The sequence below is a fragment of the Carcharhinus amblyrhynchos genome, chromosome 17, assembly GCF_965287045.1.
Source record: "Carcharhinus amblyrhynchos chromosome 17, sCarAmb.v2.hapA, whole genome shotgun sequence".
Taxonomy (NCBI): Eukaryota; Metazoa; Chordata; class Chondrichthyes; order Carcharhiniformes; family Carcharhinidae; genus Carcharhinus; species Carcharhinus amblyrhynchos.
Genome location: NC_137340.1, coordinates 2023595 through 2046514, shown reverse-complemented (window position 1 = coordinate 2046514; position 22920 = coordinate 2023595). Strand labels below are relative to the sequence as shown.

Below are 22920 nucleotides of genomic sequence, written 5' to 3'. Positions count from 1 at the left end.
ACTAAAACTCCTACCCTTCTGGGGACCATTTCCCTCTAGTCCCATCCTATTAATGTACTTGTCAAGACACCCCTAAAAAGTTACTACTGTATCCGCTTTCACTACCTCCCCGGCAACGAGTTCCAGGCACCCACTACTCTCTAAAAAATCTGCCTCGTACACCTCCTTTAGATCTTGCCCCCTGCACCTTAAACCTATGCCCCCTAGTAACTGACTCTTCCACACTGGGAAAACGCTTCTGACTATCCACTCTCTCCACGCCTGTCATAATCTTGTAGACTGCTATCAGGTCTCCCCTCAAACTCTGTCACTCCAGTGAGAACAAACCAAGTTTCTCCAACCTCTCATAGCTAATGCGCACCCTCCCCCATACCAATCACTGGCCAAAATCTTCCGGTCTTCATTAGATACAGGAGGTTTGTCAGAAACTTGGAGAATTGCAAATTGTTCAAAAAAGGGAAAAACCCAGCAATTGCCAGACGATTAGTTTAACCTCAATGTCACGGAAGCTTTTAGAAACAAAAATCCAAGGGATGCAGACTTAAACATTTATTGTCCCAACTGAGCATGTCAAGCAAGATTAGAGCCTGCACTCCTCTGTCAAACCTGCTAACCATTCCTGAGTCACCCTGGAAATAAAGATAGCTCCCAGCTCTCTTTTCTTCCACAATAAGTGGGCGGCATGTTGGCATAGTCGTTAGCACTGCTGCCTCTCAGCGTCAGGGAACCTGGGTTCAATTCCCAACTTAGGCCACTGTCTCTGCAGAGTCTCCACATTGTCCCCGTGTCTCCGTGGGTTTCCTCCAGGTGCTCCGGTTGCCTCCCACAGTCCGAAAGACATGCCAGTTAGGTGCATTGGCCATGCTAAATTCTTCCTCGGTGTATCCGAACAGATGTTGGAGTGTGGCGCTAGGGGATTTTCACAGTAACTTCATAGCAGTGTTAATGTAAGCCTACTTATGACACGAATGAATAAACTAAACTCTAACCCAAATCTTAAAAAGCTCCCCCTGACTCTTGGCATCTTCACTTGCAAAAACTAGTATGAGGAGTTTATAAAATTCTTTGTCACTACGATTGAGACCCTGGGATAAAATAGTTAAACACATGCTTCTTCCAGACCAACAGGCATTGATTCACGTAGCCCTGAATGTGCATCTTTCTGTAGTTTCTCCCCTATCTCCCCTTATGCCTTTTGAGATTTAAACCGTTAATGAGGCCATACTATGAATACTATGTGCAGTTTTGGTCTCCTGATCTAAGGAAGGCTGTTCTTACTTCCTCAGCAAGCAGTGCAGAGACAGTTTAGCAGACTGATTCCTGGGTTTGCAGGACTGACATATGAGGAGAGATTGAGTTGTATTCGCTGGATTTCAGAAGTATGAGGGGGTATTGCATAGAAACCTATAAAATTCTAACAGGACTAGACAGGGTAGATGCAAGAACGATGTTCCCGATGGTGGGGGAGTTCAGAACTAGGGGTCACAGTCTGAGGATACAGGGTAGACTGTTTAGGACAGATGAGGAGAATCTTCCTCACCTGGAGAGTAGTCAGCTTGTGGAATTCACAGTTGAGGTATGTTTTCAAGAAACAGTTAGACATAGGTCTTGGAACGAAGGGGATCAAAGGATATGGGGGAAGGTATGATCAGGCTATTGAGTTGGATGATCAGCCATGATCATAATGAATGGTGGAGCCGGCTTGAAGGGCCAAATAGCCTCCCTGCCCCTATTTTCTGTTTCTATTAACACACTTCATGCCCCTTGACTCGCATCACTAAATTGCTGACCATTCAACTTGCTCTCTTGCCCCTCATGTTGGCTGATGAATGGTCTCCCCCTCTTCGGATATTGACCACTTCCTCTTCAAATTTTATGTCATCACCCCATCTTTCCCCAAAGCCGACACTTGATCACACTGTTCTTGCAAACTATTGTTCCATCCTTATCCTTCCTCTCTTCTTAATCCGTGCTCGCCTTACCTGCTGCTGTAAATATGAAACTCTGCTGTGGTACTAATATGGCTTTACTCAGTGACATAACCTCCACTGTGACTGTGGAGCTTTCTCAACCGCTTTGCAACAATTGATGTGGTTGGCCACATCACCCTCTCCGACATCTCTCCACTGTTACTGCCTTTATCTGGTTCCAATCCTAACTATCCAGTTACAGCCAGATATTAACACCAGCATTTTAACATAGCAGCTTTAACCTAATGAAATATTCCACAGTGTTTCACAAAGAATAAACTGAACCACAGAGAGAAAGTAGGTCTGATAACCAAAAGCATAATCCAAATGATTGGTTTTAAGGAGTGTCTTAAAGCAGGAAGGCAAGGTGGAGAGGCAAAGTGGCTTAGGAAGGGAATTTCAGAGCTTAGGCAAGGCAACTGAAGAAATACAAGTTCATTTATGCGATATGGGCATTGCTGGCTTGGCCAACATTTATTGCCTGTCCTTAATTACTGTTGATATTGTTGAGTTGCCTCCTTTAACCACTGCAGTCCCTAAGGTGTTGGTACACCCACGATGCAATGAGTGAGAGAATTCCAGGATTTTTACCCAATGATGGAGCAAAGAAAATTGGGGATGCTGAAGAAGCCAGAATTAAAGGAACACAGATTTTTTGGAGCATTTTAGGGCTGGAGGAGATTGAAGAGATAGGCAGGGGGCAAGGCCATGGAAGGATTTCTGGAAAGTATTCAGTTAAGTGCCACACGGAGTTTTACGTAAAGTTAGGGCTTGTGGGAGTAATATATTAACGTGAACTGAGGATTAATTAAAGAAAGAGAACACAATGGGGATAAAGGGATCATTTTCAGGATGATGGGCTGCGACCGTTGGGCAATTGCCATTTGTATTTGGGCCTCAACTACTTACAGTCAGTAACAATGAAGCCAAGGACAGAGTGTCCTCTATCCAAGCTTTCTGACAATGTAAAGTTAGGTGAGAAAAGATGTGAGGACACAAGAAAGTGGTGAAGAAATAAACTAAATGAGTTTATTATATGGCAGAGAGAACATAATGTGGGCAATTTGAATTTTGGAAGGAAAATAGAAAAGCGAATACTTTTTGAATGGTGAGGAACAGGAAATTGTTGGTATTCAGTGGAATGTGGTGGTCATTGTATATAAATCAGAAAGTTAACTGTGCTAATGTGGCCCCTTTAAGGGGACAATCCTAGAGGGCCAGATGATCGGGCCGGACCCAAGAGAGAGGCTGTGCGGGAAGTCTGCCAATTGGGAGTGAAGGTGCATGTCCTGGGTCAGAGAAACCTCAATTGGATCCAGAGAGGAGAAGAGAGCTGATGTGTATTACAGTTGTCAGATCCTTGTCTTTGTGTTGTTGTTAATAAATCAGTTATTACTTGAAGCCACAGTGAGTTAGAATCAGAGAACCCTAAAGTGCAAAAGGCGGCCATTTGACCCATCGAGTCTGCACTGATCACAATCCAACCCAGGCCCTTTCCCCATAACCCCATGCATTCACCCTGCTAGTCCACCTAACACTAAGAGGCAATTTAGCACGGCCAGTCCACCTAACCCGCACATCTTTGGACAGTGGGGGGAAGCCGGAGCACCCAGAGGAAGCCTACACAGATACAGGGAGAATGTGCAAACTCCACACAGACAGTGACCCAAGCCGGGAATTGAACTCGGGTCCCTGGAGCTGTAAGCAGCAGGGCTAACCACTGTGCCATCGTGCCGTCCCATGGTTGTCCCCAGTTGCTTTTGAAGTTACTAAATTAGCATATAGATACAAAGCCAGTAGAGAAATAGAGTGAAGAAGTCTTACTTCAATTACATGGAGCCTAAATGAGGCCACACCTGGACTACTGCGTACAGTTTTGGCCTCTTAACTCCGGAGGATGTAGTTGTCTTGGTGGGAGAGCACTGAAAGTTCACTGGACCGATTGCTGCAAGGAGGGGCTTCTCCAATGAGGACATATTGAATAGGCTTGTCTTATAGTCCTGAGAATTTAGAAGAATGAGCAATGAGCTGATATGAAATATATACAATTCTTAAGGAGCTTGAAAGGGTAGATGCTGTGAGAATACTTCCCCTGGTTGAAGAATCTGGAGAACAGTCTGAGATGAGAAATTTCTTCTCTCAAAGGTTTTAAATCTTTATAATTCTCCATCCATGCTCAGTCTTTAAATATATTTGAGACACAGATGAGTAGATCTTTGCTTACTAAGGGGATTGAGGGATATTGGGGATACTATGATGGAGTTGAGGTGGGAGATGAGCCACAATCCTGTTGAAGGATAGAGCAAAGAGCTGAATTGAATGGTCTATTCCTGTCTCTGTTTCTTATGTTCTGTCTTGGGCAATTGCACTTTACTGGATTAGAGCTGACATCAAATTTAGAACATAGAACATAGAACATAGAACATTACAGCGCAGAACAGGCCCTTCGGCCCACGATGTTGCGCCGACCAGTTACAAAAACAATGACCCACTAGCCTATACCAATCCCTTTTCGTCCATAAACCTATCCAGAGATCTCTTAAACGCCCCCAAACTAGACGCATCTACAACTGCAGCAGGCAGGGCATTCCAATCCCTCACCACCCGCTGGGTAAAGAACCTACCCCTGACATCCGTCCTGTAGCTACCCCCCCTTAATTTAAAGTCATGCCCCCTCGTGCTAGCTTTCTCCATCCGAGGAAAAAGGCTATCACTATCCACCCTATCTAAACCCCTAATCATCTTATATGTTTCAATAAGATCCCCTCTTAGCCGCCTTCTTCCCAACGAAAACAACCCTAGATCCCTCAGTCTCTCCTCATAGGACCTCCCCACCATACCAGGCAACATCCTAGTAAACCTCCTCTGCACCCTCTCCAACGCCTCCACATCCTTCTTGTAATGCGGGGACCAGAACTGCACACAGTACTCCAAGTGCGGCCGCACTAGAGTAGTGTACAGTTGCAACATTACACTGCGACTCCTAAATTCAATCCCCCTACCAATAAACGCCAAGACACCGTACGCCTTCTTGACAACCTTATCTACTTGATTCCCAACTTTCAGGGATCTATGTACACACACACCTAGATCCCTCTGTTCATCCACACTATTCAAAGTCCTCCCGTTAGCCCTATACTCGACACATCTGTTGCTCCTACCAAAGTGAATTACCTCACACTTCTCCGCATTAAATTCCATCCGCCACCTCTCGGCCCAGCTCTGCAACCTATCTAAGTCTCCCTGCAGACTATGACACCCTTCCTCACAATCTACCACACCTCCAACTTTGGTGTCATCAGCAAATTTACTAATCCACCCAACTATACCCTCATCCAGATCATTAATAAAAATTACAAACAACAGTGGCCCCAAAACAGATCCCTGAGGCACACCACTCGTAACTGCACTCCATGATGAATATTTACCATCCACCACCACCCTCTGTCTCCTATCTGATAGCCAATTCCTGATCCAACTTCCTAGATTACCCACAATCCCATACATCTGCATTTTCTGCAGAAGCCTACCATGGTGAACCTTATCGAACGCCTTACTAAAATCCATGTATACCACGTCAACTGCCTTACCCCCATCCACCTCTTTGGTCACCTTCTCAAAAAACTCAATAAGGTTAGTAAGGCACGACCTACCCGCTACAAAACCATGCTGACTATTTCTAATCAATTCATTACACTCTAAATAACTATAAATCCTATCCCTAATAATTTTTTCTAAAACCTTGCCCACAACAGAAGTAAGACTCACCGGTCTATAATTCCCGGCAAAGTCTCTGTTCCCCTTCTTAAACAATGGGACAACATTCGCTATCCTCCAATCCTCCAGGACTACACCAGAGACCAATGACGACCTGAAGATCTGAGCCAGAGGAATTTACTTGTATTTTTGGTGCAGGTTATTACATGCAAATGTTTGTGGAAATTACTGTTTTGTTACTGCTGAAGCTTAATATAAGTTTTTTTTTGTGCAGGTGTTGCAGGATGTTGTGCAAAGTCGACAATTGCACCCTTGGACAGAGTGAAAATTTTACTCCAGGCTCACAATCATCATTATAAACACCTTGGTAATTATTAACAGAAATCTATCAGTCAGCTGTAACTTTTACTTGAATTTGTGAGCACGTTGGTGTTCAAAGAGACAGGGAAGATGTCAGTTTTAAAATGTCTCATTTCAGATTTACCATTGAACAAGTATTTAATACAATACTCTCTTACTGGTTGATCCAAATGGTTAAGGCACAACCTCTGTCTAGAATGGGGAAATAAACAGCTGGGTGTTTTTCTCCATAAGAAAAGGACCAACCAGAAGAGGAGCAACTCCTAACCACTGCTGAATGTTCACACATTTCCATGTTGATAGAGTACCTAGTCATATCAGGATCACGTGTTCATGTATAGAGCAGGCAGGATAGAAATGTATATTTGCCATGGAAGGGACAATGTAAACAGACTGAACCAGCGATGGCAATTGATGCTGACATTTTTGGGTGAATTTATGTTGTTTCAATTTCTGAAAAATGTCCCTTCTGAGTAATGTTTTGATTGCTATCCTCGGGAGTCAGTTTGCTTCTGTTGATGTGAATGAACTCATTTGAAGATGGGCTCCTGGTAAGGTGGCATTAGAGGACAAAGACTAATTGAACCAGTGGCAAAAGAGGACTATCTCACTGGAGTCCAAAGGGGCCTGAGGGGAAAGGTAGAGTTCAGTACTGTCGGATTGCTTTTCTGTTTTAATTAACCCTACCAAATTAAGATTATTTCGTTTTCACACTTATTCCAAATTCCTCCAGCCTATCTTTAAAATTTTCACATTTAATTGCTTCCTATAAATCTGCCATCATAGACTAACATAGACATGAGTTTATGGGCGATTTTAAAATCAAATCAAGTGTCAGATGACGTAGTTAACTGTAGTTAACTGCATTTACCTAAATTAAACTCCAGCTGCCATTCATCAGCCCACTGACCCAATTGATCAAGATCCCATTGCAATCCTAGATAATCATTCACTGTCCACTGTGCCACCAATCTTGGTGTCATCTGCAAACTGACTAACCATGCCTCTTAAATTCCCAATCTAATCATTTAATGAATGACAGATAAGTGAACCCAGCACCGAATGGTTATGTCTGACCTCTCTTTTATATGCTTTCTCTTTTGAGCCCACTACTGGAGTACTCCATTCCGAGGGTATGCCGGCATTGGACTGGCGTAAACACAGTAAAAAGTCTGACAACACCAGGTTTTAGTCGGTTGGACTAAAACCTGGTGTTGTCAGACTTTTTACTGTACTCCATTCCACCACTTCTCCTAAAAGAGTCTTTTCTGAACAATTCCAGTATTGAGATATGTACCTCAGTGTTTGGAATCGTTTCACCCTGTCTGTGTGGTACTTCTAATGTCTAGTTTATCAACTGCTGCAAGACCTTTTGTGTAACATGTGTTTGACCAACTTGTTACACTAGTGCTCCATTGCTTTGTATCTTTCTCATATACATTATGAACATCTTTGTTTGGATCATCTCCCATTATTGGAATTAGACTTGGTAACTTCTAGTTGTGTTTTTAAAGGTGCATTTTAAAGCTTGCTCCAGTTTTTCAGTCTCTCCTACCGCAAGTCCCTCTGCATAGTTTAAACACCATGACCTGTCTGCTCTCTCTCTCTCTCCAATCCATCTTCCCTGTCAGGGTGCTGAATGGCCTCTCCTTGTCTAGTGAGCCTCTCCATTCAGAGAGTAGCATGGATAACTGCCCTGGCACTCCGCCCACCTTTTATAACAGAGACTTGCCCTCCTTACGTGGCATGTTCCTTTCTCCTATTCCAAACCCCAACATGGCCTTCTCTATGACCCCATCAGTATAGAACAGCTTATAGTTCTAACTCTCCAGAACCTGGGCCTAGAAAGCAAATACCACAGCCCACAGAATATTCCATCCTGAGTCAAGTTTGTTTAAACTGCGTAACTTTGAGGAGAAAAATGGATCAGTCTCCTTCAATTAATTACTTCTCCCTCTTTTTTGTTGTTGTTTTCTTTGTAAGATTTTAGAAAATAGCCTATCACAGTATGATGGGTCAGACCTGAAGAATAGGCTTTGTAACACCCCAAATTGACAAGGAAACAGTGTAGGAAGGAAACATGGAGAGTCTTTCAAATAGGTCTGTTGTCCCAATATTGATGAGGATAAACAAGAGATGCCCTTTACCCACACTTGAGGTTGTTCTTACGACCTTTGCATAAACGAATCAAAGTACAGCAACTGCTTCAGGTCCTTGCTTTAACTGGATTTCCCACGACAGTTGTGCTATTATAGGGAAAGAAACAATAGACATTGCAGTCATAAAGAAAAGTCCGTTACTGTCACAATCATAGAGCAACTCTGACCTCCCTCCCACCATCACCACACCAGTTCCCCCCAACCTGGACATCCGGGTGGCCCAGCCATGACCTTTGATCTCTCAGTCTCATAGCCCCAGTTAGCCTCTTTGAACTTGAATCAATCCCCATGAGTCTGGAAGCCCAACTCTAATAGCTCCCAAGTTAACCTTCTGAGGGTCATGTAATTATCCTGCTGTAGGCATTAATTACACTGTGGAAGGAATCATCTCCCTTTGATATATGAACAGGGACTGGGTTGATTTAGGGATGTAATTTCCAAGCTGGGTTGAAGTGTAATTATCTGTTAACTGGAGGGGAAAGGAGTCATTTTGCTGTGTGATAGGGGAGGCGTTTGCCATATGGTGGGCAGGGCGGATGAAGAAGCAGGACTTAATTGTAAGCACTATGGAGTCTGGGATCACTCTTGCTCCAAGAGCAAACGAATGAAATATCTCTCAATGTTGGTTTGATGCAGAGGCTGCTGTTGGGAATATATTCTGTGTTGAACACTATGTTGGCTCCTTGTTAACTACCATTGCCTTCATGCCACACTCATGATGCAGGCCCAGCTCAGTATGTTTTATCTTCTATTTGAAAATCAGTTACTGTTAAAATCAGTTTCCACCTAGTTCTAAATTTAAACAGCGGGAAAATATTATTTAAGTTGTGTGGGGGAGAAAAAATCATACCAACTCATATTCACTATGTGGAGTTTGAATGTTCTCCTCATGTTTGTGTGGATTTCCTCAAAGTGCTCCGGTTTCCTCCCACAGGTGTGGGTTAGGTGGATTTGCCGTGCTCAATTGTCCTTAGTATCAGGGGGATTAGACATTTAGATTAATGATCTGAATGGGAATTTAGGAGGCAGAGTTAGTAAGTTTGCAGATGACACCAAGATTAGTAGCATAGTGGACAGTGAGGAGGATTATCTAGCATTGAAACAGGATCTTGATCAAGTGGGCCGATAAATGGCGGATGGAGTTTAATTTAGATAAATGCAAGGTGATGCATTTTGGTATGTCGAACCAGCGCAGGACTTAGTTATTGGTAGGGTGTTGGGGAGAGTTATGGAATAAAGAGATCTAGGGATACAGGTTCATAGCTCCTTGAAAATGGAGTTACAGGTGGATAGAGTGGTGAAGAAGGCATTCAGCATGCTTGGTTTCGTTGGTCAGAATATTGAATAAACGAGTTGGGACATCTTGAAATTAGACAAGACATTAGTAAGGCCACACTTGGAATACTGTGTACAGTTCTGTTCACCCTATTATGAAAAGGATATTATTAAACCAGAAAGGGTACAGAAAAGATTTACTAGGATGCTAACAGGACTAGCTGGTTTGAGTTATGAGGAAAGGCTAGGTAGACTGGGACTTCTTTCCCTGGAGTGTAGGAGACTTAGAGATGATCTTATAGCGGTCTATAAAATAATGAGAGGCATAGATAATCAACATCTTTTCCCAAAGATAGGGGAGTCTAAAACTAGAGGGCATAGATTTAAGTTGAGAGGGGAGAGATACAAAAGGTTCCAGAGGGGCAATTTTTTCTACACAGAGGGTGGTGAGTGTTTGGAACCAGCTGCCAGAGGTAGTAGTAGAGGCGGGTACAATTTTGTCTTTTAAAAAGCATTTAGACAGCTACATGGGTAAGATTGATATACAGGGATATAGGCCAAACGCGGGCAATTGGGACGAGCTTAAAGATAAAAGCTGGGCAGCATGGACAGCGTGGGCCGAAGGGCCCATTTCCATGCTGTAATCCTCTATGACTATATGACTCTATTGGACAAAAAAAATCATGACCAGGTGTAATTTTCATGTGAAGCAGGGTGAAAGAACGAGAGTTAATTAGATCAGGAACCGCAAGCAGTCAGCTTGGTTCCAGAGAATTTGAATGTTTCTGAAAATATCACTGAAGCCTTTTGGCTTCTAGACTCATCAGGATAAATGCAAGAATAGCAATTTCAAACAATTATTATTTATACCACAGAAGAAAATGGTGCTGATTGGTTGGCAAGTGGACTATGATTGGCTGAGGCATTGATATAGCGGGAACACAGGCAACTATAGATGCACTAATCTCCTGGGTAATTCAAAATAAAGCACAAGACTTGAAAACGTTCCTTTCATTTGCAGAAAGTGGATCCCTGTGTGTAAATGTATCTCACTTCTAGTAGACACAATGAGCCACCTTATGATCTTGGTTAATTATCTTAAGTCAGTTGTTAGTAAGCCATTAGCACACTCAACATTGTTCAGTAGGTACTACCCAAAATGGAAATCCTATCTTGCAGAAAAAAATGTTGCTTTGGGTTTTTCATGTACAGGCTGGTTAAATGTGGATTGCGTGCTGCTTACTGCAAACAAGTGAAGGAACATGTTTGACTTAACCATTCATTGGGACAAGTAGCATCAGAACGGCACTGAAATTTATACATCACATTACTGAACTATGTGGTCAGCAGAGGGTTGATTATTGGATTGATGGCAGCATCCTGTTGGTGGAAAATACTACCAAGATAGCCAATGCATAATAACAGTGTGAAACAGTTTGTTTAACCTGTTCAGATTTTTTTAGATGGTTTGCCTTTCCGGGGCAATTTAAGATGGGATGGGCACTGTTCAGTTTTGAATCAGTGGCACAGTGGTTAGCACTGCTGCCTTACAGCAGCAGGGACCCAGGTTTGATACCCAGCTTGGGTCATTGTCTGTGTGGAGTTTGCACATTCTCCCCCTGACTGTGTGGGTTTCCTCTGTGTGCTCTGGATTCCTCCCACGGTCCAAAGATGTGCAGGTTATAATCGACCATGCTATATTATCCCTCTGTGTACCCGAAAAGGCACTGGAGTGTGCCAATTAGGGGAGTTTCATAGTAATTTCATTAAGTATTAACGTAAGCCTACTTGTGACTAGTAAGCTTTACTGTACAAGTGGTGATCTGTGACCCATTTGTGAGATTGTACACTATACACAGTGACTGGATCAGGATAGTTCTGATGCACTCTGTGTCAAGCTTACATGGTGAACAAGTAGCTCAAGCAATCTTTACAAGATTGCTGATCAGAGCACATGGAGCTATAAAAATTCCAATGTGGATATTGACTGGTGAAGGTAAACAGTGGCAGAGAACCTATTAGCGGATTTCTCAATTAGCACAGGTTTGGCTTCCCATTTTAAAGTGAATTTGAGCGCAGGATGGAGTGTATTAAAGTAATATAGTTCAGTCTTCAATTAAAAACCATTCTGATCTTATTTGTGTATTTAGTTAAATTTCTACATTTACATTTGTAATGGAAATTTACATTTGTAATTCTAGCATTCTGGATACACCCTCCAAACAGTGAAGGTATTGCACATGCTCGTCATGTGGAGTATAATTGGTATCTTGTTGAAGGAATGCAGGTAAGCAAATTGGTTTTGTAATTAAAAGTTTGTTTGGAACCTGATTTGTGACTGGAATCTTTCTTACAGGAGTGTTTTCTACTTTGCGTGCTGTACCAAAGAAAGAAGGTTTCCTTGGATTGTATAAAGGTAACGGAGCTATGATGGTCAGGATCTTTCCTTATGGTGCTATTCAGTTCACTGCATTCGACCGATACAGAAAGGTAAAGTTAGCTGAGTGAATAGAATTCATGATAGTAGTGTTTTTAAAGTATGAAATCATTATTTAGTAAGCTTGCAAATGGGAATAGTGTGCTGTAATACTGGAGCAAATAGGTTCTAGTGCATTAGAACAGTAATAAGACCATAAGTCACAGGAGCAGAATTAGGTCACTTGGCCCATCAAGTCTGTTCTGTCATTCAATCATGGCTGACTTTTTTTCCTCATCCCTATGCTCCTGCCTTTTCCTCATAACCCCTGATCCCCTTATCAATGAAGAATCTATCTATCTCTGTCTTAAAGGCTCTCAATGACATGGCCTCCACAGCCTCCTACGACAGAGTTCCTCAGATTCACCCCTCTCTGGCTGAAGAAATTCCTGTTTTAAAGGATCATCCCTTTAGCCTGAGGTTGTGCCCTCTGGTTCTAGTTTTTCTTACTAGTGGAAACATCCTCTCTATGTCCACTCTATCCAGACCCTCGCAGTATTCTGTAAGTTTCAATAAAATACCCCCCTTATCTTCGAAACTCCAATGAATACAGACCCAGAGTCCTCAACCGTTTCTCATATGACGAGCTCTTCATCCCAGGGATGATTCTTGTGAACCTCCTCTGGGCCCTTTCCAAGGCCAGCACATTGTTCCTTAGATATGGGGCCCAAAACTGCTCACAGTACTCGAAATGGGGTCTGATCAGAGCCTGATACAACCTGAGAAGTACATCCCTGTCTCCACAATTTCTTCAGCTATCTCTTTTAGAACGTTGGGGTGTAGTCCATCCGGTCCAGGTGACTTATCCACCTTTAGACTTTTCAGTTTCCCCAGAACCTTCTCCTCAGTGATGGCCACTACATTTACCTGTGCCCCCTGACTCTCTTGACATTCGACTGGCGTCTTCCACTGTGAAGACTGATGCAAAGTAACTATTCGGTTCCTCTGCCATTGCTTTGTTTCCTATTATTTCTTCTCCAGTCTCACTTTCCAGTGGTCCAATGGCTATTTCTACACCTCTTATGTTTTATATATTGAAAGTAACTCTTCCTATCTTCTTTTATGTTACTAGCTAGCTTGCACTCATATTTCATCTTCTCCCCTCTTATTGCTTTTTTAGTTGTCCGCTGCTCGCTTTTAAAAGTTTCCCACTAATCCTTGCCACTTTGTATGCTTTTTCTTTTTCTTTTATGCTGTCTTTGACTTTCTTCATCCTCCACAGATGCCTCATCCTCCCCTTTGCATGTTTCCTCCTCCTTGGGGTGAATTTCTACTGTGCCTCCTGAATAACTCTCAAAAACTCCTCCATTGCTGTTCCGCTGTCTTCCCTGTTAGGCTCACTTTCCAGTCAACTCTGGCCAGTTCGTCCCTCATGTCTTTGTAGTTACCTTTATTTAATTGTAATACCATTGCATCTGATTCCAGCTTCTCTCCTCTCTGCAGGGTAAATGCTATCTTATTATGGTCAGTACTCCCTAAGGGTTCCTTCACCTTAAGTTCCCTAATCAAGTCTGCCACATTACACATCACCAAATCCAGAATTGCCTGTTCCCTTGTAGGCTCTGTCACAAGCTGCTCCAAAAAAAAACATCTCTTTGACATTCCACAAATTCCTTTTCTTGGGATACACTCCCTACCTAATTTTCTCAATCTGCCTGCATATTGAAATCCCCCATGATTATTGTAATATTGCCTTTTTTATATGCCTTTTCTATTTCCTGATTTATTTTCTGCTCCAAATCCTGATAACTGCTACATAACTCCTATCAGGGTCTTTTTATTCTTTTTATCTTTGAGATTCCTCAATTATACCCAAAGAGATTCTGTGCCTTCTAATCCTATATCACTTCTTGCTATCGATTTAACTTCACTCCTTACTAACAATGTAATTTCAATGTGCGCAACAAGCTCATTTACCTTGTTCCATTTACTGTGCGCGTTTGGGTACAAGATCCTCAGTCCTGCATTAATCACCTCCCTTCCCGTATTAGACAGCTTTTTTGCTCTGCCTGAGGTTAGATAACTGCCAGCTTCTATACTCTCTGTTTTATTACGTGGTCTGGAAACTTTAGTAACCTCTCCTGAGCCCTCAGCTCCATTAACCTGCACTTCTACCCTCTCCTTTAACATTGATTTTATAATTCTCCATACACCTGAACACTCTCCCCCACTATTTACTTTAAAGCCCTATCTACAGCCCTAGTTATACGATTCATCAGGACTCTGGTCCCAGCACGATTCAGATGAAGACTGTCCCATCAGAACAGGTCCCCTCTTCCCCAATACTGGTGCCAATGTCCCATGAAGTCAAACCCATTCCTCCCACACAACCTTTGAACCACACATTTACCTCCTTAATCTTATTAACTCTGTGCCAATTAGCTCGTGGCTCAGGTAGTAACCAGAGATTGTTATCTTTTAGGTTTTGCTTTTTAATTTAGCTCCTAGCTGTTCATACTCCCTTAGTAGAATCTTTATTCCTGTTCTACCTATGTTCTTGGTACCTATGTGGAACACGACAGCTGGATCTTTACCCTCCCACTCCAAGTTCCTCTGCAGCCCAGATAAGATATCCTGAACCCTAGCATCAAGCAGGCAACGCAATCTTCGGGATTTATGATCCTGGTCATAGAGAACAGTCATGATGTGGAGATGCCGGTGTTGGACTGGGGCACATAAGAACGTAAGAACATAAGAAATAGGAGCAGGAGTAGGCCATCTAGCCCTTCGAGCCTGCCCCACCATTCAGTAAGATCATGGCTGATCTGTCGTGGCTCAGTTCCACATTCCTGCCCTCTCCCCATAACCCTTAATCCCCTGTCTTATCAAAAACCCATCAACCCGCGTCTTAAAAATATTTAGCGAGGCAGCCTCCACCACTTCAACGGGCAGAGAATTCCAGAGATTCACCACCCTTTGAGTGAAGAAGTTCCTCCTCAACTCCGTTCTAAACCGCCCCCCCTTTATCTTGAGGCTGTGCCCCCTAGTCCTATTATCCTTTCTGAGCGGGAAGAGTCTCTCCACCTCTATCCTATCCATCCCATTCATCATCTTATACGTCTCAATGAGATCTCCCCTCATTCTTCTAAACTCTAAAGAGTACAAGCCTAGTTTATTCAACCTCTCCTCATAGCTCAACCCCCTCAACTCCGACATCAGCCTAGTAAACCTCCTCTGCACTCCCTCCAAGGCCAAAATATCCTTGCGTAAGTACGGCGCCCAAAACTGCACACAGTACTCCAGCTGCGGCCTCACCAATGCCCTATACAGCCGCAGCAAGACCTCCCTACTTTTATATTCAATCCCCCTCGCTATGAAGGCCAGCATCCCATTCGCCTTCCTGATCACCTGCTGCACTTGCAAGCTGGGTTTTTGCGACTCATGCACAAGGACCCCAAAGTCCCTCTGCACCGTCGCCTGTTGCAGTTTTTCACCACATAAGTGATAATCCTTCCTACCATTATTCCTACCAAAGTGGACCACCTCGCACTTGCCAACATTAAATTCCATTTGCCATTTCCTGGCCCATTCGCCCAGCCTATCTAGATCCTTCTGTAGACTCTCCACATCCTCCACACAATTTGCCTTTCCTCCAACCTTGGTGTCATCAGCAAATTTTGACACCCTACACTTGGTTCCCTCCTCCAGATCATCTATATAAATGGTAAATAGCTGAGGCCCCAGCACCGACCCCTGAGGCACTCCACTAGTCACCATCCGCCAATCCGAATAAACACAGGTAATCCAGGTAAATACAGTAAGAAGTCTGACAACACCAGGTTTAAGTCCAGCCGATTTATTTGATAGTAAACTCGCAAGCTTTTGGGGTTTGCCCCTTCATCAGGTGAATGGAGAGTTCTGGCCTCAGACAGAGCATATAACAGCGCAGACAGTTTACAGATTACTGATTAGAATGCGAGCCTTTGCACCTAACCTGCTATTCAAGTCTTAAAGTGGCCAACAATGTGAGTGGAAGGAGCATTAAGCCCAGGTTAAAGAGATGTGTATTGTCTCCAGACAGTACAGTAAGTGAGATTTAGCAAACCCAGGCAAATCGTGGGGGTTACAGGTAGTGTGACATGAACCCAAGATCCCTGTTGAGGATGTGAGTTCACTATCAAATAAATCGGTTGTACGTAGAGAACAGTGTCAATGTCCCTAACTATACTATCCCCAATTACGACTACATTTCTTTTTTCTCCCTCCTGTTTGAACAGCTCCCTGTACCATGGCCATCTAGAACTGAACATTGCTATATGGGTGTAATACAGACATTGCCCCTACGTCTTTTGCCCTAAACCTTGTGTCTCCTGTTCGTTTTCAATTAATGCCTAATCTTAACTAATGGGAGCAGTTTTTTCTTGGCTATCTTATTGAAACCTGTCATAATTTTGTGCACCTCTCTGCCCAATTTCCCTTACTCTAGGGAGAACAGCCACAGCTTCTTCAACTGAACCGTGTAGTTAAAATCCCTCAATCCTAGGACCATTCTGGGTAAATCTCCTCTGCAACTCCTCGAAAACACTTGGGTCTTTCCTGAAATGTGACAGCCAGAGTTAGACACACAACTGCACTTCTTTTCTAAGCAGAACTTCATCATGATGTGGCTTAATTTACTTGATGTTGTACTCATTGCTGTGTCAGTGTATCCTGTAGCTATTATGAAAGTCCTTTCACCCTTTCTTGAATAACGCTGTCATTATTGACACACTCTAATTGTCTATACTCGATGAGTAAATAGGATTAAAAGCCAGCAAACCTCCTGGACCTGATGGCCTACATCCTAGCATTTTACAATATATAGTTGAAGAACTTTTGAATGCAGAGATTTTGATCTCTCAGAATTCCTTGGATTCTGGAATGTCGACCTTCCCCAGAACCTGTCCCACTGTCTCAGGATCTAACGCCCTCCATCTTGCACCATCTTGCCAGCCACTGCTCCATCCTCCTATTTCTGTACTCACTGGTGAGTAATCCTAAGATTGTTAATCCTGCTTCTTAATCCCTTTCCTTACTCCAAAAAAATCCACCAGAGGAGCCTCAACTGTTTTTCTACCTATGTCATCGGTACAGTTTTGGACCGTGACTGCTGGCTGTTTAGCCTTTTCCCTCAGAGCACTCTGCAGCTGCCTTGTGGTATCCTTGAGCCTTGCGTCAGCAAAGCATAACCTTTTATACTTGAATGCCTTTATAATAGAGTGAAGGACTCCCACTGCAGTTGTACAGGGTAAGACTGCACCTGGAGTAATGTGTCTGGTTTTGGCCTGATTACCCAGGGAAGGATATAGTTGCTGTACAATGAAGGTGCACCAGACTGATTCATGGGATGATGCAGATTATCCGATGGGGAGAGAAGGGCTGGCCTATATTCTTTCTTTTTGAATAATGAGCAAGTATAGAATATTCATGGCACAGAAGAAGACCATTCACCCATTGAGTCCATACTAGCTCTCTGCAGCGCAATCCAGTCAGTCTGTATCCCCACAGCTCTTGAGTATCCCCATTCAATTTTATTTTGAAATTGATGCCCTTGTGGGCAATGAGTTGCAGAATCCACTTCCTGCTTTCAAAAATGTTCCCACAATGCTCATCATTTTATCCTCTTGCTCAAAATCTTACCGCTGTGTCTCCAGATCCTTGTACCATCAGCTAATGGGGAAAAAAACCTTTTGTAATCTTGTCAAAATCTCTGCTCAATCTCCTTTGAACTAAAGAGAACAACACCAGCTTCTCAGCCGAACCTTGGAACTAAAATCTGCATCCTTAGGACCATTCTGATAAAAGTTACCTGCATCCTCTCGAAAACCTTCATATTCCTAAAGGGTGGCAACCAGAGCAGAATACATTTCTCCAGTTGTAACCTTATCTGAGCTCATAACTTCCCTTATTTTGTACTAAATACCTCTATTTATGAAGCCCAAGATCTCATATGCCTCATGCATTTGCCCTGTCATATTAAAGGATTGATGTACATATCCCTGTCTCTGTACACAATTTAAACTGTGTTGTTAAACCTATATTGCCTTTCCCTGTCCCTTCTTCCATAATGTATCACCTCACAATCCACTATGCCATCTGCTTCCTTTTTGTTCCCTAATCAGCCCAACCCTTTCTTTGACTGTCACTATTTGTGTGCTTATGAAACACTTTTGGGTTCTGTTGAGTCAGAAGAGATTTGGTTGAATACTTTAAGTGGAAAAGAAAAGCTATTTGAAAAGAGAAGGGAAGAGGGATTGGTTGGATAGTTATACTAAAGACCCATATGTACATCGTCCATCATGCTGATCGTTCTGTATATACTGGGTAGATATTGTGGCAGGGATTAGGAAGAATTTTGAGTGGTTAGAATTGTAAATACAAGAATCTTCATTTTGTTTTGTTCAGCTTTTGATCGGCAAACTTGGTATATCAGGGCATATTCACCGATTAATGGCTGGATCTATGGCAGGTAACTTGTTTTATTCAGAGTTCTAAGAAAATCTTCCAGTGTTGCAGCTGTGAAGAAGTGTACTGAAATTACCAAAAAATGAAACCAGTGCTTTTTGTGAAGTGTGCAGTCATTATTGGCACAGAAGGAGGCCAATGGGTCAATGCCGGCTCTAAGTAAAGCAGTACAATCACTCCCGTTTGCCCTCTCTATCACCATACTACTGTTGACTCATTTTGCTTCAGCATCCATTCAATTTCCTCTTTAGGTCATTCATGGTTTCCGTGCGTTCCAGGCCATTACTGCTCATTGATTTTAAAAAATCTCCCTCACATCCCCTCTGCAATTCTTGCCCTAAACCTTAAACCTGTGTCCTGTAATCCTTCTCCGATCAACTAATATGAGTAGCTTTGTCTACCTCGTATAACGTGTCAAAATCTTGTACGCCTCTATCAAATCTCCCTTCAGTCTTCTTTGCTCCAGGGAGAACAACCCCAGCTTCTCCAACCCAACAAAAATCCACAGACTCTAAATCATTCTGGTAAATCTCTTTGGCGCCTTCTCGAAGACCTTCACATCCTTCAAAAATGTGGTGAACAAGATTGGATATAATTAGTTTTACAAAGGTTCAGAACAATATTTCCTACTTTTGTACTTGATGCCTCTGTGTACGAAGCCCAAGATCCTGTTTACTTTGCTCAGTGTGTCAAAGACCATGCACCTGTAACCCCCTCTGTCCCTGCACACTTTAAAATTCTGCCATTAAGCCCATAATACCTCTTCCCATCCCTCCTGTCAAAATGTTCATTTCCCTTCTCCATACTAAATTCTATCTGACCATTCCACTAGCCAATGTGTCCTGTTGGTGGATTGGAATCATCCTCGCTGTTTGTCATTCCTCCAAGTTTAACTTCAGTAATTTTACTGTGTTCCAATATCCCGATCAGTTATATGTAGCAAAAGCAGTGGTCTAACACTGATTTTCAGGGAAATGTCTATCATTCTCTGTCTGAAACACAACCATTACCATATCTTGTTGATTTCTGTACTCAATTTTTTATCCAGTTGGACATTGACCTTCCTATTCCAGGAGCCTCAATATTGGTAAACAACATTTTATCTGTTACTTTATCAAATGCTTTCTTAGAATCCATGTGCACAACATCCATTGCTGTTCCTTCACCAGTCTTCTCTGTTACTTAAAATTAACATTCAATCGGATTAGTGATACATTTTGCAACTCCATGCTACCTCTCAATTAACTTAAAGCTGTTAATTTCTTCCTGATTATTGTTTCTAAAACCTTACCCACCACTGATGTCAAACTGACTGACCTGTAGTTACTAGCACTCTCCTTATACTCTATCTTGAACAGCAGAGTCACATTTGCTACTTTACAATCCTTTGGCACTTAAGGAAGATTGGAATATTATGCCTTCTACCATCTTCGTGCCACACCTTAACAATTTGGGTTGTAGACCATTGGACTAGATGACTTAAACACCTTAAGTGTAACCAGCTTTTCCAGTGCATCTGAACTTTTTCACCCATCTATTCATAGAATTATAGAATCCCTACAGTGCAGAAGGAGGCCATTTGGCCCATTCAGTCTGCACCGACAACAATCCCCACCCAAGTCCTATACCTGTAACTTCACACATTCACTCCGCCAAACCTCTTACCTACACATCCCGGGACACTAAGGGGCAAGTTAGCATGGCCAATGCACCTAAGCTGCACATCTTTGGACTTTGAGAGGAAACCGGAGCACCCCAAGGAAACCCACACAGACACGGGGAGAACATGCAAACTCGCACAGACAGTGACCCGAGCCGGGAATTGAACCTGGGTACCTGGAGCTGTGAGGCAGCGGTGCTAACTATTCTACTGTCTCTGCTCTACGTGCTGCCCCTCTTCTGTCTCCACTATGATCAATATTTTGTTAGTATTCTGTAGTTTGGTAAATGCCAGTGCAAAGTAATTATCAATTACAGTTCGTTATAATCTTTATTACCAGCACCTCCTTTATACAGATAATGAAAGGATATTACACAGAGTGGAAGTTAAAGGGATTACAGGATAAAACAACGAGCTCATGGTACAGTAGTGCCCACCCTCACCCACAGGATAACAAGGACTTAGTGACATAGCATAAGGGAGTCCCACAGGGTCAAATATAGAACATAGAACACTACAGCACAAACAGGCCCTTCGGCCCACTAGTTGCGCCGATCACTTCTATACTTACTAAGCCATAGACCTATCTATAACCCCCAATCCCATTAGATTCCATATACTCATCCAGAAGTCTTTTAAAAGACCCCTGCGAGTTCGCCTCCACCACCACCGACGGCAGCCAATTCCATTCACTCACCACCCTCTGAGTGAAAAACTTACCCCTAACATCTCCTCTGTACTTGCTTCCCTGCACCTTAAATCTGTGTCCTCTCGTAGCGACCATTTCAGCCCTGGGAAATAGCCTCCGAGAATCCACCCTATCTATTCCTCTCAACATTTTATAAACCTCTATCAGGTCGCCTCTCAACCTTAGTCTCTCCAGGGAGAAGAGTCCCAGCTCCTTCAACCTATCTTCATAAGGCATGCCTCCCAATCCAGGCAACATTCTTGTAAATCTCCTCTGCACCCTCTCAATAGCTTCCACATCCTTCCTATAGTGAGGCGACCAGAACTGCGCACAGTACTCCAAGTGGGGTCTGACAAGGGTCTTATAAATATAACCAATAGGAGCCTAACTCAGCAACGTTTGAACAGTGAAAGGATATCACTGAAAGAGGGAAACATCAGGATACAACCTCAACACCCAGACATGGGATAAAAGTATCCACTCTCACATCGGATAATAGGAGGAGAGCTATGCAGCCTCACAGGAAGAGTGCAGATAAAACAGAGCCCAGGTATCTAAACTTACCCCCGGATCCCATGAATAACAAGATACCTTCTATTGAGGTCAAACCTGTAATATCTCTATAACTTCTAAGTACAGATTTTCAGAATAGCTGCTACCCTTGCTGACACAGCCAAAGAAAGTAAGGGATATTGACAAATAAAAGAAGGGACAATAAGCCAAAGATTCTCACACCATGTTTGGGCTCACCACAAAATAAGCCTCATTTATCTCCAGTCACACCAGAGATATCACTTAAGCCCCGCCATCAACAAAATTCTACCCATTTCTCGCCTAGCAACAGGAGGAGGGATCGTCCAGACATCCACAGGATATCTCAGCGAAAGACAAAAATCTCCTCCCAACGGGATGATATGCTCACCATAGATTCCTGGAGCCAAACCAGCAAATGGCCACTGTCACAACCCACGCAGCCAAGGGAAATCTAGGAACCAGCCCAAGGAAGGCTAGCCAACCAAGGATTCCCCATCCACGCTTGGGTGTGCACCAGTAGATATTTCCCCCAACTCCACCTACACCAGTGACAAAACCCATTCTTTTCCAGAATGCATGATCTGTCTGTCCCCTTAGTGGACTCCAACACAGATTCTTCAACCCCAAATTAATACAAAACACAGCATGTTTTCCTTTCTGGTTTTTCCAGGGTTTTCCTCACCCACTATGAACACTACAATACCATACCCATCACCTCCATACCAAACCACAAGCCCACCACCTACTGTGGTGCTACTCATGTTATCCATACTTAAAGTAAAGGATGGTTATATAATAGAAGTATCTATTATAAATGCTGAAATTGCAATACAAAAAAAAAATTGCACAATCCCAATATTAATCAACCAACCCAGCACCTACCCAATAGAACGGAGAACCATTATCAATCCATCAGCAGAGCCAATATCTCTTCCTATTGCAAACACTAGATCCCAGAAGTTTAAATTGACACTGGGCAGAAGCAGGATGGGCAGACCCCCTTACCCACCCTGCTCCCTCAGTGCCAGACAGACCAATATTGAATGTTTGCAGTAACACATCTTAAGCTAAGGTCTCCCATATTCCACCGCCAGAGCAAACCAGTGGATAAATTCCATTCTGAATAAATGGATGTCCGTGCTCTGAAAGATTAACAGGATAACAGATGATATCTACCTCAGTGCACATATATTAAACACCCTTGTCTGGATAAAAGACACCACAAAATCAAGATTATAATCACAAGGGGAGTAGTTCAGGATTAATGATGAACTTCAGGGCAACAGCCATCCACAGAGCTTGAAAAGGCCAAAGTCTTGCACAAGCAACGTTGAGGATCTGTCTGTAGAGGTCCTACTTTTTAAACCTCCCAGTTTCTCTTAAAGTCTAAAGGGTCTTCAGTATCTATTGTTGATACCAACGTGCACTGCAACTGTGTCTCTCTCCCTGCTTCCTGAAAAATCCCCGCTATGATGTCCTTCTCCCTGGCACCAAGGAGGCAGCAAACCATTCAGGACTCGGGACGAGACCTGTAGAAATGCCTGTCTGTCCCCGAACTATAGAATCTCTTAGAATGACTGCACTTTTACTCCTGGCAATAATAATATGAATGAAAATGTTAAGCTAACGGATCTGAT

At 43.0% G+C, this 22920-nt stretch overlaps 1 protein-coding gene across 3 annotated transcripts in view; it reads left to right on the top strand.

Annotated features, from left to right (window-relative positions):
• Positions 1 to 22920, top strand: part of slc25a16 (solute carrier family 25 member 16) — a 48365-nt gene that overhangs the window by 5709 nt on the left and 19736 nt on the right. The window contains exons 3-5 of one of the 3 annotated variants that reach the window (XM_080205382.1): positions 5962 to 6054; positions 11838 to 11971; positions 18342 to 18405. In XM_080205382.1, coding sequence (XP_080061508.1) covers positions 5962 to 6054; positions 11838 to 11971; positions 18342 to 18405 — 291 coding nt within the window. Of the gene's footprint in view, positions 1 to 5961; positions 6055 to 11837; positions 11972 to 18341; positions 18406 to 19468; positions 19489 to 22920 lie in introns of those variants that run through there. The other 2 variants (XM_080205383.1, XM_080205384.1) reach the window with 2 other exon arrangements.